Here is a 21,587-nt window from a genome sequence, read left to right as displayed (position 1 = left end):
GGATTTGGACTGTCTGCTTAGTGTCACAGGTGTCCCTGATAATGATCTGATAGTTAAATTCCATGGCTCTCTGATCAGGATGATCCAGTGTGAAGGTAATAAATCCTAACGTAGATCAGGGAGGTGGACATTCTTGTATATTAGGTGTCCCCACTAAGCAAGCCAGAGGCGACAGTGGCAAGGAATCCAAACTCCATCAGGTGACAGAATGGAGGAAAAAAAACTTGGGAGAAGTCAGGCTCAGTCAGGGGCCAGTTCTCCTCTGGCCAATGAATGAACACGGTGTCATTATGATTCAGGCTGCATCACAAGCCAGAATTCAGATTGGGATCGTTAGCATTTAAATATTTATTTAGTTCCTTTTGCTTGAAGATCAGATTTGTCATGGAGCCGAAGCTGGCCATATGGTTTGTGCGTAGAGGACCTGTCTGGTTCTTGTGGTCTCTATTGATGCTGATGGCTGTCGTGTCGACAAGGCCTTCACAGGGATTTGACCGTTCGCAAAGACCCGCCCCCCTTAGTTACTGTCGGTATGTCCGACAAGCTTCGCCGCTCTCACGCCACACGGCACCATGTTCTCACGCAGTGAAAAATACATCGCGAAGCAGAGAGGACAGACCAGGTTACTTTTCGGTTACTTTTTATATTAAACATATTAAACAAAGTCTCTTTCAAATTTGGTAATTTTTTTAAAAAGAAATTTAAACAATAAATACCATTTTGTGGCTCTTTAATGTGTCAGACAGATCACTGTAGAGCCTCAGTTAAAGCTGCTCGTGAACCGATCATCTCTTCCTTCTAGTTAATTTATAGCATCAAATGAACATGAATGAACATAAGAAGGAATGTTGTTTTAACAGCAGAAAGGTGTCAGTACACTCTGTTTTTCAAGTTCAAATCCTCCCATGTTAATCTACTAACTCTCCTGACTGCTTTGTCAGACAAAATGGCGGATGGCGAAATATGATTGGTCAGATCACCTGTCAATCAAGCTCCCTGCGAAGGGTCAATCAATTGTCTAGTTGACAGGATCTCTGCTCACCTTCAGGGCTGCGTTGAGGTCATGTTTAGGAGCAGGTCCACCATCTGATGTGGATATGGACCGGATCCAGCTGACTACGGTAACCCCGGGACAGACAGAGTGACTAATTTTAGCGTTGATCATGCCATTCTTACAATGTAACATCAGGAGTGATGGGAAGTGTTCCTGTTTCCGGATGACCTCATTTATGCAACCTAACAATCCTTTAATGGATGTGAATTATAGGAATGTGATCGTGTTATGTGTATGCCAAGTTAGCAATAAAAGATACGCAAGCATGAGGATAAATTACAATGAGTTGTGTATTTCCAACGATTAGTCTGAATAGTTTTCTAGTTATCTGGCTAGTTTTGACAATCCACACTGGTTTTCTCCAAATGCCACAAGGTCCCATGCCTCAAATATAGTATTATGAAGAAACAATGTTCTCCTGTATTCATCTAAAACTGATGGATTGCCTGACATGAACTAAAACAACATTGCATTATCTTGTATGTTCTCACCTGATCGAATATGTTATTAAATGCCTAGACACTCTAAAGTACACAGTGCTCTCTGATAAAGAGGAAAGTCTAAGAGCCTGTCTGGCCAGAATGCCAGCATGATATTTTATAAACGAGCTGCTGCTTTGGTTTGCAGTGATATGAGATAATTTCCCTCAAAGAAACAGTCAGGGAGGTACAGAAGAGCATTTTAAGCCTCAGTGTCAAATACCACAGCCTGTGTCTGAGATTTGCATTCAATTAGCATGTTTGTGTATGTCACAAGGGAACAAGGGTTGTTCTTGTATATGACTTTATAAAGCATGATGTATCAGAATAGCCCTCATAGTATCTGTTCATAAGCCATTGTGTATTAATAAAGCTGTATAATCCTGACAACATGAGGTGGTATTAGAAACCAGCTTCAGTAATCTTTTTTTATGGGACCCATATTTTGACCCAAACTGACTCAGTTTTGACATAGGATAGGTATTTTAGCCTATAGCCATTGTGTGTCTATCACTCTGTTAGATGTGGTTCTATTTAAACTCCAAGCCCATTTCTCAGAACAAATTTTGTTGTGCAAGTGCTTCTCAGACAACTGCTTTTGGTCACCTCATTATGTGAAACATGTAGGCAATGGATTTTTCAACAGACATAGAAAGAAAGAAATCTTCATGGATTTCAAATGCTTTTTATTGCAGTTATTCACTGTTCCTGTTTAAATGGGTATATCATTTGTGGATTTTGGGTAATTCCTGGCATCCATGGGAACTAACAGTTGGATGATTTTTATATGCGTTGCATTGCCCTGCCTTCTGAAATCCTCTCAACACACAAAGTTGTTTTGTTTTGTTTTTTACTGAAAACAAATGATCTTCTCTTTTATTCTGAAATTCCTGCTTGCTTTTTCCACATCCTCTTACAACATTTTGGAAATAATTGACAGTCATGGGAATGGTGCATAAAAGTGTCATTGTCATTCAATAATACCGCTGGACTAGGATTGTATTTTTCTTATGGTCATTTCACGAACACCAATGACACTCAGCTTTGCTGGTTCTGATATTGTGTTTATATACAGTATAGTGTGTGTGTGTATGTATATATATATATATATATATATATATATATATATATATATATATATATATATATATATATATATAACTATAGAATTAAGACAGACTATTCCACAATAAAAAAGGAAACAAAAGTAAAAGCAACATTCTCAAAGAAATAATGCAATGAATTCTTAAAGTCCCCCTGTAGTCAATCAGGTTCTATGAATATGTAAATTAGGCCCGCCTCCTCTCACTCACACCAGCTCAGAGATCCACTCGTTGAGGATCACACATTGACGTGATTGGTAACCAGGTAGTTTGTGACTTCAGAAACACCAGCGATTTCAAACCGCGTTTTTGAGACTGTTCTCTGGTTCACTGGAGTTTTAAGGAGAAAATATACTCAGCAATGGTGTTGACATGAATTTACACATGGCTCGTATTAAAGCATATTAAAGCCACCATATAGACATACAAACAATATCAAAACCTTATACACAAACTGCACTGCACTGCAAACATTTCCCTAAATGTCATTTGTGTGGAAATATTACAAAATTTGTAAACATGATGACATTAACACAGGCCAGAGACAGGGCACGCTGAATACGGACTAAAAGAGGAGAGGAGAACACAGATGCACTGGCAGAGAAAATACTGTACCAGGCACAGCAAGCTCACTGTTCGTGATTCTCAAAATATTGGAAGAAAAATATAAATATTGGGGTGGGGGTGGGGGTGGTGTGGGGGGGGGGGGGGGTTATATGAATGTGTCTCTGAAGGGAACTGACTGTGTTCAGAAAAGTTTGGCATTTTCTTTTCCTCTTACCTTGCTATAATGCCTATTAAAGTAGTGTTTATAAGTGCAGCGCTGCTGTGTGTACAGTGGTATGAAAGGAAACGCTATATCGCTGCTGTTCTATAAGCGCCTCCTACTGTAAGAGAGTGACTTTGCATTTTCATTCAGTCTATCTGCAGTTTTTGTTTTCTGCAGGTATGTTTTATGTTGCATAATTTCACAAAGATTTAAAATCTTTTGCTTTAAATCTTAAAATGATACAAACTAATTTAAATAAAAAATAACTTCTCACACCTATGATACATACAGTATCTTTGTTTGTATCGTGATTAAAATGCAGTGGTTGCCACTCATTTAAAAACAACTACAGAGTTTTTTTTTTAGGCCAGTTTGGCTTGTAATAGAGCAAATAAAGAAACAAATACATTTACTTGTACTTGTATAAAAAAAATGGCAATCCTCTCGGCCATGAAAAATCATGATCAGTGCTTCCCCTAAACAGGATCTAATCCAGAAGATTTGGAATCAGGGTTGAATCAGATTTGGATAATATCTTTTTTCTAGCAGCTGTAAAGTCAGCAAATGTCACCTTCTATGAGACAAATGAGACTCCCCCAGTTTCACAGACAAGGCTTAAGCTAGTCCCAGACTAAAATGCATGTTTGATCTGTTTTAAGTAAAATTAACTTACACTGACATATCTTAAAATATGTCAGTGGCACTTTGTCTCAAGATGCACAGCAGTAATGTTTTTTTTATTTATTCTAGGGCACGTTTATCAAAGCTACTTAAATGCCATAATTAAACTAAGGCCCCTTCCTGGCTTAGTCTAAGCCATGTCTATGAAACTGGGCCATGGTATCATAGGGAAAGATTAAATAAAGAATAATGTAATAAAAGGTCAAAGTTTAGAATCAATACCAATAAAATTTGTATCTGGAGAATGAAGGTCCAAAATTAATGATGGACCAGTTCCAAAATGTATGTAGAACATTCCTGTTGAGTTATGGCAGGGACTACAATGTGGCTTTGAGACATTTATTGTGCTCTGTAGAGTGATTCATGCTTGATGGATGGGAGATGCTAGATTTAAATTACACCAAATATCACATAGGTTAGTTTTGAAGGTCATCCAGCCTAGCTCACCATAGTGATTGAAAGGTTTGTCGAGATGTTCAGTCAAAAAATTCAAACTGAAAATAGGATGATTGTGTTAACATATTCAAATATATTTCACAAGCCCACAGATCTCAACTATAATAGCATGAACCCGAAGAAAATCATTTCTGATTTTTTGGGGGGAAATACTGTACATTGGCCTTCAATTTTACAAATATCTTTTAACATATTAATGTATTCAGCTGGGCACTCTAGGATTATTATATAGTGGAGATGACGGAATCGTCGGAATGTGTCCATGTCTTGAGTGTGGAGAAAATTTGAATAAATTATTTTTTGTAAAAGGGTCTGTAAAATGGTAATGGTAAACCAGACAGGCTTCTGGACGTTGCACTGGTAAATTGCATTCTTCTTGTACCTGTATTTATCTGAAATGAAATCCCAACAAAACTACTGATTACTGATAAATAGCTTTGTATTTTTTATATGTGTCTGAAAATTTTTGTCATATTAGCCTACCATTGCTTCAGTGAATCTGAAACTGTTGTGGAATCTCCAATACTTTGCTATTTACCCAAGTTTTTTCTATCCATTTGTTATGAATAAGTGGAGGATAATTGGAGAGGAGGGAATCAGGACACAGATTTAATACAGAATGTGCAATACCATTACAGCATAGAAAGCAACAGAAAATAATCTCCACCGTACTGAAAGAATCACCTAAATTGATCTTAAATCTATCAAAACAATGCATTTTATATTCATTTATTTCATTAATTGATCCATTGGTTGTATTGAGACAGAAAGCAGTGAGTCAGTTGTCAAGTCAATGAGGGAGTTTTTGTTTACTTTTTAATTGTTCTACTCTGTACAATTAGTTCTTCCAAACCACCCAGTCTTATCTTTGCCAAATCCCCCAATTCAAAGCCCTAATTAGCTTTGGTTAAAATGCCTATTTGTCACTTCCAGACATTGTGCTGCTTGCGCTTGTATTTGTGTGTGTTATTGTATAAAAGTCACCCCTGCAGCTGATTATCCTTTGTTTGTATAGTATTGAACATATTTTTTTTTCAGAAAAAAAATGCTTATATGTGGCTTTTTATTGATGTCAACCATTGTGTAATTTTTGCTAATATTAATCAATCATAAATAAATCCTTTGGAAATATTTCAGTATGACATGTGAAACATAAAAATGACCCAGTTCCTTCTAAATCTGAATCTAAATCATTTACAATATCTGTATTGTTATCCTCACCTTAATGTGTATTTTGATTAGATAATCAAGTTTTACAGTTTGAAGCTATATAGAATGTGTTCCATCCACATATTACGGCTGGGTGATAATTTTGGTTAATATATTTTAATCAATATTCATTTTGATTAACTGATTTCTAAAATTGATCTTTTGGTCTGTGCTGTTTATATTGATAGTGTGAACAAAACTTTGCTTAAAAAATTAATCGTAGTGTGCCTGCCATCCAATGATCACAATAAGCTTTTGTAATCAAATTCTGTAAATTTTATCTTGAAATTCAAACAATAAATGCCACTTTGATGCTCTTTAATGGGGCATAGCAGATCGCTGTAGCTGTATATATATGTTTTACTCTGAGGACATTTTAAGTATGACACTTGCAAAATATTTTTTTGTCAAAAGATCAAATAAAATTTTAATTCTCATGTCATGACCCTTTTAACTTTTTAGTGATGTCTCATGTATTGTAGAGTTTTTATGATAGCCACCCTTTATATGTTTATATTTCATTAACCAATTAATATATTTCAAGTATAAGTCAGGAGTATAAATCAAGTGTAGCGTTAGTTCTGGCAGGTCACGTTAGTCAAGCTCGCATCAGCTGACTCTCAGCTGATCCACATCTACCTAGGAATACGACGCCTATCACTGTATACATACTGTATATAAGCTCCTTCAGTATTATCAGCAGCTATCGCGTTTCTCAGGAGCGAATTACCCTCCTCCATCCCCAGCTCCTCCTCTCGCCAGTCAGGATTTGGCATTCTGGTTCCCCTTGAATCAAAATAAATTCTCGAATTATTATTGTACTTTAAAATCTTGAATTAAATATATTTGCAAGCGTTCATGTTGGTTCTGTTCTGTTTACCCCAACGGGTCGGGGATTATTGCTGCTCTTATTGATGCGCAGGGAGTTCTTTCCCAGAACAGAACCATACAGCCAATCCAAACTGTATGCTAACTGTCAATCATATTTGACGATAGTGGTCCCGACAGAAACATAATTATATTTTTTTAATTAAGTGTAATGTGCAATTTAAATCCCCTCTACTTTTTCATAACAGTTAAATACATGATAGGAAGAGATCCTGGACTTCTGGAAGACCACATGAATCCTGAGTAAAAAGAAAACTTTCTACCGACACTGAATGACATCTGTATTTATTAACACAAAATCAATGATTTGCTAACCACTCTTCCCTTTTAAGCAAATCATTAATCAAATGAATGTGTTTTCTATATCTTTTCCTTCTAGCTGTCCCATTTCCCCCAAGCCACCGACTGACTGTGAAGGAGGTGTTTGACAGTGAGGGCAAACCCAAAGTAGATGTCCTGAAGGCACACCTCACCAAAGAGGGGCGCGTGGAGGAGAGTGTGGCACTGCGATTAATTGGTGATGGAGCTGCAATTCTCCGTTCTGAGAAGAACCTCCTGGACATAGAGGCCCCAGTGACAGGTGAGTGATTCTCTGCTGAGACGCCAGTGAAGAGAGAGACCCATTTGAACTAATTTGAGTTCTATTGAAGTTTTCAAATTTAAATGATTTTAGGAAAAATATATTAAGTCTATATTAATTGAGTTAATTGTGTATATGTATACAGATATATACATGCATATTTAAATGCCTAGTTATGTCATTCAACTCTAGATGGCGCAAGCTGATGGGTATTTAACGCAACCTGATGATATTCACACAGTTGCTCTGGAGCCTGAGGGGTTTTCTGGGTCCTGGAGGTGTTCTGGCATGCTGTAACATTTGTGCTTATTTCTGTTACTTGACACATTTTCATGGCTAAAGTCGTATTACACTGTGTTCAGCACAAACTCTGCTACAATAATATGTCAGCAGCATGTATGTAATTTTTTTTTTAGTTTTAGATAATGACATTTATGCATGGTTTGTGAAAATAACAAAAAAAAGTGTCACTGAAATAAGGTCATGAAACCCACACTGATTATTTCTTCACAAGACTTTTGAAAATTGTATCACATAGCCTAGAATATTTGCTCCAAAACTATGTGAAAATCACCCTGACTACTCATTCAGATAAGACAATATATTGATTTAAAATTTGTAAGACGTGTCTTGTGTAAGAAAGCTTTATGTGAGTAGACATAAACCACCCATGAATATTGAGTGTTTCACACCTGAGAAAGACAAAGACCCTCCCATAATGGCCCTATTAGGAGCCCTCAGGGCCTATCATTATGAGGAACATTGCAACAAAGAATGAGGAGATTTAAAAAAGAATGGCTTTTTGATTGTTCGGATTTATTTACAACACAACATAACCCGAAGATACACAACAAATTACAAAAAAGCACATTATTTAACCCACTGAACTTAAGACAGAGACTTAACCAGTCACACACCTTTGTGACATTCCTGAAACATAGTACATACCTGTCATTTCCAAGGTGTTTGACTTTTCACTTTACCATAATAATGTTGAAGTCAGCAAGACTCATCAGTGGGGCAAATGGTCCCTAAAAACAAAACAAAAAAGCAACAACCTGTGAACATGCTGATATCAAGAGAAACTAGAGCTGCAAGGTTTTGGGAATACATTTTAGATTTGTTCTGGTTAAAATAGTTTTTTAAAATTTACAAAATACACACACACACACACACACCTATATAATGAACACCAGGTTTGTTGTGCCTTGTAGGCATATACGTGCGGGGCTGCATAAAATAATAATAATAACAATAGTATAGCAGGCATCGTTAAAAAGGAACACTTCAGTAACACTACCCTAGAGAAAAAATATATTGATTATCATATGTTACTTCAAATGTTTACAATCGATATGACGTTATGAAATGAGATTGGAGTAAAAACCATGTAGCCTAATGTTTGGTGCGTTTTGCTTTTCAAACACAGATTTGCTTTTGATTCACATGTGTATTTATATATTGTTCTGATTCATGATGACATATGTGTCATCAAACCTATTGTATCATAAAAAAGACACTGATACTCTGCCTTAATGTAACTTTTGTGTTGATGTTATGAATTTGTCTTCTGACAACTGCTGGCTAGGGCACCTAGGTGAAATGAGGAGCATTTTCCTGTTCAGAATTTGTTGTTCAGACTCCATATTGGCCATTCTATTCAAGACTTCATTAGGCTTTTTGATGACTTCATTAGAGCAGAAGGACAACCCTTTGCTAACAATGGAAGCAATTATATCCATAAACCCATATGGCAGGCAGTGAGAAAAATTGCTTCCAGATTCATTATGTTAAGTGTTTTTGTTTCTGTGTAAGCTACATTATTTGCCCTCACTGTCAGCACCCACTTCCTCTCTCATTATTGTCATTTCTTGCATAGCATATGTGTGCAGATCTTTAACCTTTGACTTATAGTCTGATGTGAATTATCTCCAGGGCTTCATGGAGTTTCAGACATTTATGCTGAACTTGATCTGGAGGTTTGAATCACATTAATCTGTATCAGAGCCGTCTTATATGACATAAGCAGTACATTCAGATTGGTGACACGTGTATCACGCAGTAGAAAAACCACCCAGTTTGCAAAGTACCGCTATAAGCGATAGCTGTGATATAAAAAATATATATATATATATTATATTGATTTTGTGTTAATATTACACATGCAGTACAATAATATCCCAAATAATCTGGTTGACGCTTCAACATAGCCTAGTAGGTGGCAGTATTGCATCTTAATGTTGGTTGCCACCCATCATAAAATTGAAAACCGAAAAAGAAGACAGTGTGTAGCTATTCCTGCCTCACAATATCATGTTATAGAATATGACTGACGAAAGTGAGACACTCTACCCACATCGGAATAAAGTTAGTTTCCTATCAGTCAGTCACGTTCAACGTTACGTCAGAACTGAACTGACGAATTGGGATCTCGTCTGAGAGCCCAATCACCTTTGAGTGTAAACTAAACAAGCCAGTGGGCATTGGCGTCCAAGATTTGCACCGCGGTGGTCAGCATTTATAGAGACATTACACTCTAAAAGAGCATTTTCTCTGCATTTATTGTAGTGAACTAAAAGTGCAGTGACCATTCCCTGTGCACTTCAGCTCTAAAAAGAGCTGTTTTCCCTAAAAGAGCAAGCACGGGTGTGACATTGCATCTTTTTAAAGATGTCATCCCACCTGTGTTTTTCTGTATGTGGCCGTTTCCTGGCTCTGTCTGACAGTCATTTATCTGGGCTGCCTCACGTGCCTGGGCTTAAAGCAGGCTAAGGTGGCTTTTGTGGATGAGTCATGTACCCATTGCTAGAAGATGACCATCGTGGTGCTGCGGTTAAGACTTGAGGACCTCATATGAGGTGGAGTCCCCTCTGCTAAGCCCAGATCTAGATAAATACATGAGGTGACCTTAGGCTCACAGTGGGGGCACAATTCGGAGGGGCCAACTCTCACATGATCCTGAGACCCTGACCCAAGTGCTGACTAAAAGTGATCGAGGATGGATTTCAACGAACTTGATGAACCCGTGCTATCTTCTTCGTGAAAGGAAAATAATTGCTGAAACTTTTTCACGGAATCTTGCTAAAACAGCATTATAGTGGTGAGGGAAAAGCTCTCTGTATGGCGTTGTACGTTAATCACAACAACAAAGTTTGACAGGCGTCTATGTCAGCTGAGGAGATTAACGTTACAAAGATTAACCAAGTGTTTTATTATGTATCATAGCAATTACTTGGCTTTGTTTAACTCTGAAACATGAAATGTGGAGTTATCAGCTTTTGCCAGACGACAAAAAAAAAAAAAAAAAAAAAAAAATATATATATATATATATATATATATATATATATATATATATATATATATATATAAATACTTTCAATGAACTAATTTTATAAGTTACCTGTATTTTTTTTATTTATTATTTCTTAATCAAAACAACCCAGCTGCAGTTTGATTGATATTCAAATGCACAATAATAATAATAAAAAACATGATATAAGAAAATGAACAAGAACGGAGTTGTCTGTTTTTGCAAATAAACTCTTCTGTTATAGAGTTAATTTGCAAAAACAGATAACTCCGTTCTTGTTCATTCATGTTTTTTTTGTGTTTTTTTTACTTGTAACAAACATCTTGTAAATGTCCCAATTGGGAGAGGGTGTGCAATTTTCAAAGAGTTTAATTAAACTTTCCTGTTATATTTTTTTGGATGTATTCGTGAGTTAATAAACATAACTGGTTGTGTACACTTGGCATATAATATCAAAATATCGATAAATCGATTGATATAGCCCTGAATCGAATAGAATCGTAATCGTATCGCATACTTTTTTGAGGTATCGGCAAATATCGTATCACTGGCTGAGAGAATCGATATCGTATTGTGATGAACTGTCCGATTTACACCCCTAGTAATCAAGCGTTGTTTTAGGCTTATCTGGTTGCTTTGGCAAAATGCTAAAATAAAAATTAAAAAACTCAATTTCTAACTCTATATCACTGAAATGAAATGGGAAGCCGCTTACAGACGCTCACATGTAAACACAACACTGACGTCTTCACTTCCAGGTCAAGAATCTGTCCATCAAAAACTCACTAGCCAATGAGAACACACCAATGTTAGCCCCGCCCCCACGAGAGTTCTGTGCCTGAATGGACGAACGAAAACTCTGTGCCTAAATGGCGAACGAATGGTGTTAACGAAAACTTCAGAAGCGTAAATGAAAACTCTGGAAGCGCATTTCAGCACAGAACAGCAACAGAAAAAAAGAGAAAACAGTTAGTAAAACACGCACTGTATTAAAAACAAAGTCAAATATCTTGCCTGCGTTTTTTTTTTTTTTTTTTTTTTGGTTTCAAAGACATTTTATTAAGTTTCAATTTATATTTTCATTCATTTCTTGAAAAGTTACGTTCAATTTTAAAGGCACAGAAATAATTCCAATAATTCCATATTAAATTGGAAGTTTCCATCAACATTACTTAGTATTGTGATGTATTTTGAATGAAAAGGATAATTGAAAAGGAAATATCCATCTCTCATCTCTAGCTTAGTCATCACTCAAAAGAAACAGGAATTGGACTGGGGATATGCAACCACAAGCAAACAGCTGATTCATTTTGATATCTCAATTTTCACTTCTTCATTTCAGACGGCATGTCAGTCATGGCATTAAGCATGTTTACTGCTTAAGCATTTTGGGTATTGACAACATGCTTGTTGCTTAAGGCTTTTCTGTATTGTTGGTAACATGCTGTTGCTCAAGCTTTTCAGGTATTGGTAACATGCTTGTTGCTTTGGCTCACTCAGGTAACTGCAAAAGCATCCAGAATTGCACTGTCACGTGTTAACGTTTGTGGAAATATTGGCATATAGTTTTGTTTTGGGGGGTTATTGCTGCTCTCCCTGCTCTTATCCATGCTAAGCTGCATGAATGCGCAGGGATTTCTCGCCCAGAACGGAACCATTCAAACTGTATGCTAATTGTCAATCGTATTTGACAATAGTGGTCCTGACAGAACTACTTTTTTGTCAGCAGCTTCATTATAGAAGGCCAAGAATAAAGAGTCAAGCAGAACAGTGACATCCTAATCACATATGAAATTTAGAGCTGTCACTCAATGAATTTAATAGCAGTTTTTGATCACCTTTATTCTAAAAGTCTGCATTAAAACGGAATAAGTTACTGTCTGCAAACAGATGCTCACAATTACAGCTGGAGAACTAGATATGTATATAAAGTAGTTGCCAAAAGTGATGATCGTAAGGGATATTTGCCCAATACTTGCTTTTAATTACCTTTTAGGTTCTATTAAACAATCAAAATATGAGGAGTATGTTATATTAGGAAGAAGAATACGCTAAACTTGGTTATGGATTCGAAATCACGTCATTCATGCTCATGCTCATGCATTGGGGATATTCAATTTAATGAATCAATGAATAATACTATTGATTAGCATTTCCAAACATGGACGTTTTATTATTATTTTAATTTAATACTGTGAAGCTGCTTTGATACAATCTGTATTGTGAAAAGCGCTATACAAATATTCTTGACTTGACTTGACTTGACTCTACCGCTTACTGTCGACCATTTTGTTTATATCAGAACATGTGCGCAAAGCTGAGATATTCTCTCAATTGTCTGCTCTATGCCAACGCACTTCACTCAATCGTTCACGGCCCAAGCGGACGCTCTACTCATGAACCGCTCATGCTCACCAGTAAAACGATGTTTGCTCAAATCCCGCTCTGACATGAAATTTCTATGTACTGTACTTAGGGGTGCTCCGATCAGGATTTTTGGGACCGATCCCTGATTACTGGAAGCTGTATCACCCGATACCAGTACCGATTACAGGGTCTATTTGAAGCCTTCTATTTATAATGTAGCATTATTTATTAAACTATATTATTTAACATCAATGTACATTAAGTATTACAATTAAGAGAAGACAACTAATCATGAATTGACAACTGTGTATTTATTTGCAAGCAACATGTTCAGCATATTAACTTATTGGGAACAGCTTAGGGCTTGACAAATACAACTTTCCTGTAGAATTAAAGACAGAACATCTGATTCTTTAAATTTAGCTTTAGACTTTAAACTAAAAACTGCAACAAAAAAGGCTATAGCCAAACTATTGTTTTGAATCAGTCAGCCATCAGTTTTTCTATTACACTTAATATTAATACATATTATCTAATACAAGTGCACAGCAACAAAAAATACAAATAACTAACAACTTCCATATATCTCCATTCTATCTATCTATCTATCTATCTATCTATCTATCTATCTATCTATCTATCTATCTATCTATCTATCTATCTATCTATCTATCTATCTATCTATCTATCTATCTATCTATAACTTTGCTTTTTTTGCGGGCATTTAGAGGGGTAGAGAGAGGGAGAGTGAGGTAGAGAAAGAGAGAGGGGAGATTATTAGATCTACCAAAGCTTACTTCTTAAGCATCAATGAAGATTTTTCTTTATAAATATAAGCATCTCTGCATTTTTGGCTGGCAGCTTGTTCCTCTTCTCATCTACAATATTCCCTGCTGTGCTAAAAAGTTGCTCGCTATCAACTCTTGTGCACGGTGCACAGAGGTAGGTTCGTGCTGCTTGTGGGAGAGCCGGAAAGCGGCTTTTATTGTTCTGCCAATAAACAAGTGGCTGTCCGCTTTGTGGGATAACTGCCTCTGACAGGTAGAGATTCAATTGCAATGATGCCGAGCTGCTGATGTCACTGCCACCACATTCCCGATCTCCACCCAACAACTCAGCATACATAGCATGCAAGGAGCCAGTTCGCGGTACTTTCTCTGGGGATCCGGACCCGCTTGCAGCCAAACTCGCCTCACCATCCTGCTGCTCCAGTCCAGTGGCCAGGACATCAGAAAGCAGCCCATGTATCTGGGGCTTGACTGCATCAGATAAATATCTGTCTTTGTATCTTTTATTAACAAGAAAACAAAACAATCATTAATTTATTTGAATTGAATATGAATTTGTCAAAAATCTGAATCAGAAATACTTTAATAATTGGGTTACATTTGCTCCACGTTAGAAAAGAAATATGTAACAGCACAGATAAATTATAAGAAAAATTGAAAATCTATATTAAGAAATGTTCTATTATTTAATTTGTAAGGTTATGATTGGCTCTTGTTACGATTAGTCAGCCTAGCATACTCCAAAAATATGGGTTTTTTTTATTCTGTAGTCTTATTATTAAGTTCTAATGCTTGTTTACAGCAAATTTAACAGATTTTGAAGGAAATACCAGCCTACACAAAAGAATAACACAATTACACTAGGCCTATTAATTTCAGTAATAGCTCCTTGTATCAATAATTTAAACCAAAGATACATATTCTTGCGATATGAATTAAGGAGCCTGCTAGAATAGTCAAAATTTTATATAAATTCTGAATTTAAACTTTTTAAATACTCATTTCATTTGCATTTACATTTACATGTATTCATTTAGCAGACGCTTTTATCCAAAGCGACTTACAAATGAGAAACAATAGAAGCAATTAAACTAGCAGTAGGACAACAGTATTAAGTGCTATGACCCTTCACAGTAAAATCCAACGCAATTTATTTTATTTTTATTTTATTTATTTTTAGAATAGAGAAGAAAGTGTTAGTAGTACTGGATCAAGTGCTGCCGAAAAAGATACGTCTTCAGCAATTTCTTAAAAATGGCTACGGACTCAGCAGCTCTGGCTGAGTTAGGCAGATCATTCCACCAGCAGGGAACAGTCATGGTAAAGGTCCGAGAAAGAGATTTCGTGCCTCTTGAGATGGCACCACAAGACAACCGGAATTTGAATTTGATGTGAATTTGATTCACATTGAAATTGATGTGAGCGGGCGGAACTCAATTTCGTGAGGAGCATTTGCATGCTCTTTAATTCGCTCTGACAACCACACAGCGCTCACACGCACGTGCACACACACACACACACACACACACACACACACACGAACGAATGTGTAAATTAAGTTTTCTCACCTCGGATCGAGGATTGTAGCGATGCTATACAGGCGCTCCGATTCAATGTCACGGAATCTTTTCTGGACCGCTTCCTTCCAACAACGTGGCTTTTGAAGTTTTTACACCGTGGTCAGTCTCTGCTGTCTTCTCAAGAAGACGAGTTAAAGCTCTGATTGATGGTATAACATCTGCAGCCGATGCAGTTGATGAGCTGAACGGTTGCGTGAGCTATTCAAATGGGGCGAGTAGCGAAATCATATTTTCGACTAATTTCCACTGGCTGCCGGTGAACATGGAGGGTAAGTCATAGTCGGCTCCATAAGCACACAAGGCACGTTTCTGTTCTAGCAGACTCTGCAGCATGTATACAGTACTGTTCCACCTGGTAGGTACATCTTGCTGTAGTCTCTTGATAGGCTGGTCCAGTTGTTTCTGAACACTTTGAAGTCGGGAGTAGGCAAGCGGAGAGTGTTTGAAATGACCGACGATGCGTCTTCCAGAGGCGATTATATCAGTAATGCTGCGTTGTGACAACTCCCTCGGTCACAGCGAGCTGGAGTGAATGCGCCATGCACGGCAGGCTGGGTAGATTACCATCCCTCATGGCCTTTTCCATGTTCTTTGCGTTATCCCTTAAAATAACATGCACTTTTTCCTTCGGGATTCCCCATGCTCGAAACATGTCGCTGAATGCAGCAGCAATAGCCTCCGCGGTGTGTGACCCTGAAAACTCTTGAGAATGTAGAACAACTTTTTGTAGTTCGAAGCTTTGATTAATGAACTGCGCAGTGAGGCTCAACATGGACATGGGACATACACTCACACTCCAAATGTCACTAGTGAAACCAATTGATGTTATGTTGTCCTTCATAAGGCTGTCGACATATGTAAACACGGTTTGGTATAACTGCGGCAGGTACACATCAGTGAAATATTTACGCCCTGGCAGAGTGTAACCTGAATCTAAATAGGACATGAGTCGCCAAATCCCTTCGTCTTCCACAATAGACAGTGGCTGATCTAGGCAAATTAATTCCATTATTTTGTCTGAAATTTCTTTTTGCTTCTTACTGTCCCTGCTGTAGGTTTGCTGTCTTTGAAACGTCTCTGTTACCGACAGTTGAGTGAGTGGGGCGTGAGTTGCTGAACTGTCTCGTGCTCTCTTAGCGCTAGCGAAATTGGAAAACTCTTCATATTCCTTTACGTGACTAATCTTCAAATGTCTGATGTGGTTGGTGGTGTTAAAATGTTTTGCATGCTTTCCGCCTTGTGGGATTTGCTTGGTACAGACATTGCAGATTGCTAATGTATTGTCTTTCTCACACACCTTGTCTCGCAAGTTTTGCGTCATCTGATCGGCTCTTCTGGATCGGCCTTTATAGAGACCGCCGATCAAACATCCCAAAGCAATTATCGGCCGATCATGATCGGCGACCGATCAATCGGAGCACCCTTAACTGTACTATACTTGTTACCCTCTTTAGCTCTGTGTCCCATATGCAGTTGCACATCAAATCAGACTTTATTGACGAGATGGTCACGTCCGTCTCTGCAAAGTTTTTTCACTACTCCAACGGAAACGTTGTTGCTAGTGATAAACTCGGGATCTTTTAAAAGACACCAGGACTGGCTGATTGGTGGATCATTGATTTACAGATTAAGCCCTGCGTGTAGGCCAACATAGCTGTTGAAACTATAGGGTTCACCTTTTTCGTTTTTCATAGTGGCATAACCACTTTTTTTGTCGTGCTGTTTTAGTCAGTTTTGGTTATTGTTTTAAAATCAATAACCTGATCTTTTCCGGCACACCAGGACTGAAAATAGCCCACATAGTCTGTTAACAGTAACAGTACCAACTTAATTTCTTGACTTTTCCAGCTCTTCAATTTCTCTCTCATTAATTTCAGCATATCTGCTTTGTTTTTTGTCCTCTTCCTCTGTTCTGTCCATCTATTCCCACCACTCATCCATGCTTAGCCCACCCAATAGAGAGAGCGTAATGGTTGCCAAGAAACACACAGACGCAGCAACATACACACTCAGTAGAGCTGCGATACTTATGTAATGCGGTCAGCTGTATGTTTTCTGGAATTTTACAATGACCCACGTCTTCCAAGCCTGCGTGTACACAGGCGCCTCTTTTATTAATTTACTTGATTATTAATTTACAAATTTACAGAATACACATATGAGCCAAAGGGGGGCTGCATCTGGAAAAACACTGGGGTGTCCAGCCTGCAGGGTGGAATGTTTCAACCCCAGGGGTGGCAAGATGGCTTGCCAAGGGAAAGTCAAGTCAAGTCATCTTCATTTATATAGCGCTTTTAACAGTGTATATTGTTTCAAAGCAGCTTTACAGAGATAAACGTATAATTTAAGGTAACAGATTGTTTTGGCTTTATAGCGGTTCTTGAATATGTTATTTTCCAGCTAAAGTGAGTTTTGATTGATTCACTTCTGTCGAAGTGATCATTTGTTATTAAATTAGGGGGCGCTAAGATGACACCGTTTTTCTCTAAACAGACTTTAAACACGAACCTGTGATAAACGCTGATGACGCTCACGTGCACATCAATAATTAATTATATAGTTATATGCGTTTGAATATATATATGCGCAGGTTTGTAATTCCCGGCAAACCATGTCTAAACAAACTACTTGTCTTAAATTTTTATACAGAATTTTATTTGATCATTTAGGTACGCGAGCCGAATTTCCCCACAATGCTTTATCTGTAAAGTCAAGTCAAGTCAAGTCATCTTTATTTATATAGCGCTTTTTACAATACAGATTGTATCAAAGCAGCTTCACAGTGATAACATGAAAATAATACAAAAAAAACAATTTCATCATCATCCACCTTTAAGGCAGATCTATAATATTGTTGAATATTAAATGTCCCCAACTAAGCAAGCCAGAAGGTAAGGCAACAGCGGCAAGGAACCAAAACTCCATCAGGTGACAGAATGGAGAAAAAAACCTTGGGAGAACCCAGGCTCAGTCGGGTGAACAGTGTATGAAGTTCAGAATGAATCAGAGTATTTGTCCAGTTCCGGTTGGTTGAAGTCGGAGTGGAGAGGAGGAGAGACTGGTTGACACTTCAGGTCAGCGGCGTCGTCGTCGTGTCCTGGCGCTGGTCCTTCATCAGATCTGGATACGGCCTGGTTCCGGTGGACAGCAGTAAACCTCGGGATAGACAGAGAGACTAATATTAGCGTAGACGCCATCCTGCTTATGATGTACCAAGTACATCAGGATTTACGGGAAGTGTTCCCGGTCCCGGCTGTTCTAAACTATGCAGCCTAATTATATAAGTCTATAATGTGTTATGTGTATGCTAGGCCGAAGAGATGTGTTTTTAGTCTAGATTTGAACTGACAGAGTGTGTCTGCTTCCCGGACAATGGTAGGAAGACTGTTCCAAAGTTTTGGTGCTAAGTAGGAAAAGGATCTACCGCCAGCAGTCGATTTTGATATTCTAGGTATTATTAACTGGCCGGAATTTTGAGATCGCAGTAGACGTGAAGGACTATAATGCGTTAAGAGCTCGCTCAAGTACTGCGGAGCTAAACCATTTAGTGCTTTGTAAGTGATCAGCAATATTTTAAAATTTATACGATGTTTAATAGGCAGCCAATGCAGTGTTGACAGAACGGGGCTAATATGGTCATACTTCCTGGTTCTAGTAAGAACTCGAGCTGCTGCGTTTTGAACTAGCTGTAGTTTGTTTATTAAGCGTGCAGGGCAGCCACCCAGTAGAGCATTACAATAATCTAGCCTTGAGGTCATAAACGCATGAACTAATTGTTCTGCATTATTCATTGAGAGCATATGACGTAATTTAGATATATTTTTAAGATGGAAGAAAGCGGTTTTACAGATACTAGACACATGACTTTCAAATGAAAGATTGGTATCAAAGAGCACACCCAGGTTCCTAACCGACGACGAAGACTTAACAGAAAGGGATCTGTAAAGGGATCTGTAAGTGGTAAAGGGATCCTCCATAGGGAGAGACTAGTTGGCACTTACTAGACTAGTTGGAAAGACACATGCTCGGAGAGTCTTACAGTGGAAATACACATGGCGGCACCTAGCCAATCACGAAAGCTGCCGGTGGCATAACTCTGGTATTGACGTCAACAGTGCTGGAGGAACTCTGGGCTTCTCGGGGAGGCTCACCTGAGGAGAATATTGCACGTATCCAGTCCGTGGAGTGGAATTGCGAGCAAGTGAAGACACCTGAGCAGGTTCTAGTTCCGGCTGGTTGAAACGAGTACATGAGAGGACACTGGCTCCACTCGGAGATTGTAGAATCTCGCAAACGTGTTGGGTGTCACACCAAGGGGACATGGTCGACCTTGCTGCTGGTATGCCAAACCAATAGCGCCCACTATCCAGTGAGACAACCTTTGCTTGGAGAGAGCCTTTCCCTTCAGCTTCCCACCGTAACCGACAAAGAGCTGGTCTGAGGTCCTGAAATACTGCGTTCTGTCTACGTAAGCACGGAGGACGCGTACTGTACTCAAACCTGCCTCGTCCCGTCCAGGAGCCACACGTGGAGGTTCCAAAGATCGGGACGAGGGTGCCATAGGGTGCCTCGTCCCTGAGAAAGAAGGTCCTTCCTCAGAGGAATTGGCCAGGGAGGTGCTGTCGCGAGGAGTACAAGTTCGGAGAACCTGGTCCGGGTCGGCTAATGTGGCGCAACCAAAATGACCTGCTCCTTGTGCAAGAAGGCTCACTGGGGGAAACGCATACTTGCAGAGGCCCCGCGGCCAGCTGTGCGCCAGTGCATCCGTGCAGAGCATGCCATCGGTCAGGGGAAAAAACAGTCGTGGGAGGTAAACAGATCTATCTGTGCGTCCCCGAACTGATCCCAAATCAGCTGAACCGTCTGAGGATGGAGTCGCCATTCTTCAGAGAGAGGCTGAAGCCGTGAGAGTTCACGTCTCCCGGGATTTAAATGGCTCGAAGCAACCTCAGATGCTTCTGACTCCATAGGAGGAGCTGGCGGGCGAGTTGCAACATACGGCGGGAGCGTAGACCACCTTGTCAGTTGATGTACGCTATTGTCGCGGTCTGTCTGATCGGACTAGTACTTGCTGGTTCTTGAGCAACGCATGGAAGCGGTGCAGACCGAGACGTACTACTAGCAACTCGAGGCAATTCACATGCCAAAGGCACTGGGGTCCTGTCCAGGAGCCCGTGGCAGCATGTCAATTGCACATGGCGCCCCAGCCCGTGGTGGAGGCATCTGTTGAGATAACAACATGCCTGGAAACTCGTTCTAAGGGAGTAACTGGTACTTGAAGCGTGCTGTTACCACGCCCACCTCGGGACTCGATCGCAAACCCAAAGCTGAAGCGGTCTCATATGAAACAATCCGAGCGCGTGGCTGCGGATGCCATATGCCCCAGGAGCCTCTGAAATACTAGCATATAATTCTAGCAATGTGGTTAGTGAAGTTCAATTGATCATCAATTACAACTCCAAGGTTCCTGGCTGACCTTGATGGAGTTATGGATGACGAGACTAGTTGAATGGTGAAGTTGTGATGATGTGTTGGGTTGGCCAAGACCACAAGTCTCGAAATAAGAGGCTGCTGCGGCCCTCCGTACGGGTTGAGCAGAGAGGCTGCACAGTTTGACCAGCGGGCAGTGGCCGCACACCAGGCCGCCGGATGGTGTTGCTAAGAACTTGCAATGTATAACTATTATCAGACCGGGCCGGCCCTCGAAACACTACCGGCTCACCGGGAAAAGTCCCGACTCTCCCGATTGGCACTCCGCCCCTCTCCTGAAGTGGTTTTAGCGATCGGATTTAAATCTGGGCATTTACACCTGGTCTTTTCACGATCAGATAGCTCCCCGATCACAGAAAACCCATGAAGTGACCAGGTATAAAAAGGCTCTAATAAAACAGCTACAAGTGCTGAATTACTACTCATACAGGTCACTTTATCTGACAAAATAAATTGTGGGGTAATGCAGCCCTCTTTTACTTGGTCAAAATAGTCATACTAAAAAGTTGAAAGTAATATCATAATGTTACTCACTGCAGTAAGCTAGATTGATATTAGAATATAATATTAATAAATGCTGGACTTGTGTTGCTAAATGGCATGCAGATTATTAAAAAATATATTATATGGTGGAGAAAATGCTGTATTATTGTTACTACAAATTTTGCTATGTTAGCCACTTGACAAAATAGTGTTGTCTCTGAGGCATGGTGCAGACATGCCTAAATCAAGAAAACAAGAGATTCAATAATACGACTAACCTACAGTATATAAGTTGAGCTATATAACAATGGTTAGTTTTCTATTGAGAAAGGTATCTAAACAGTTGCTC

The 21,587-nt window shown here is 39.0% G+C and overlaps 1 protein-coding gene across 8 annotated transcripts in view; it reads left to right on the top strand.

Moving 5' to 3' along the window:
• LOC306993670 (protein phosphatase 3 catalytic subunit alpha) overlaps nucleotides 1-21,587 on the top strand; it is a 165,447-nt gene that overhangs the window by 78,535 nt on the left and 65,325 nt on the right. For all 8 annotated transcript variants that reach the window (XM_079603645.1, XM_079603646.1, XM_079603643.1 and 5 more), the window contains exon 2: nucleotides 7,019-7,219. In XM_079603645.1, coding sequence (XP_079459771.1) covers nucleotides 7,019-7,219 — 201 coding nt within the window. The remainder of the gene's footprint in view (nucleotides 1-7,018; nucleotides 7,220-21,587) is intronic.

This window comes from Phoxinus phoxinus, assembly GCF_949152265.1.
Source record: "Phoxinus phoxinus genome assembly, chromosome: 2".
Classification (NCBI taxonomy): Eukaryota; Metazoa; Chordata; class Actinopteri; order Cypriniformes; family Leuciscidae; genus Phoxinus; species Phoxinus phoxinus.
The sequence above is the reverse complement of the archived record's forward strand: the minus strand, read 5'-3'. Positions and strand labels throughout refer to the sequence as shown.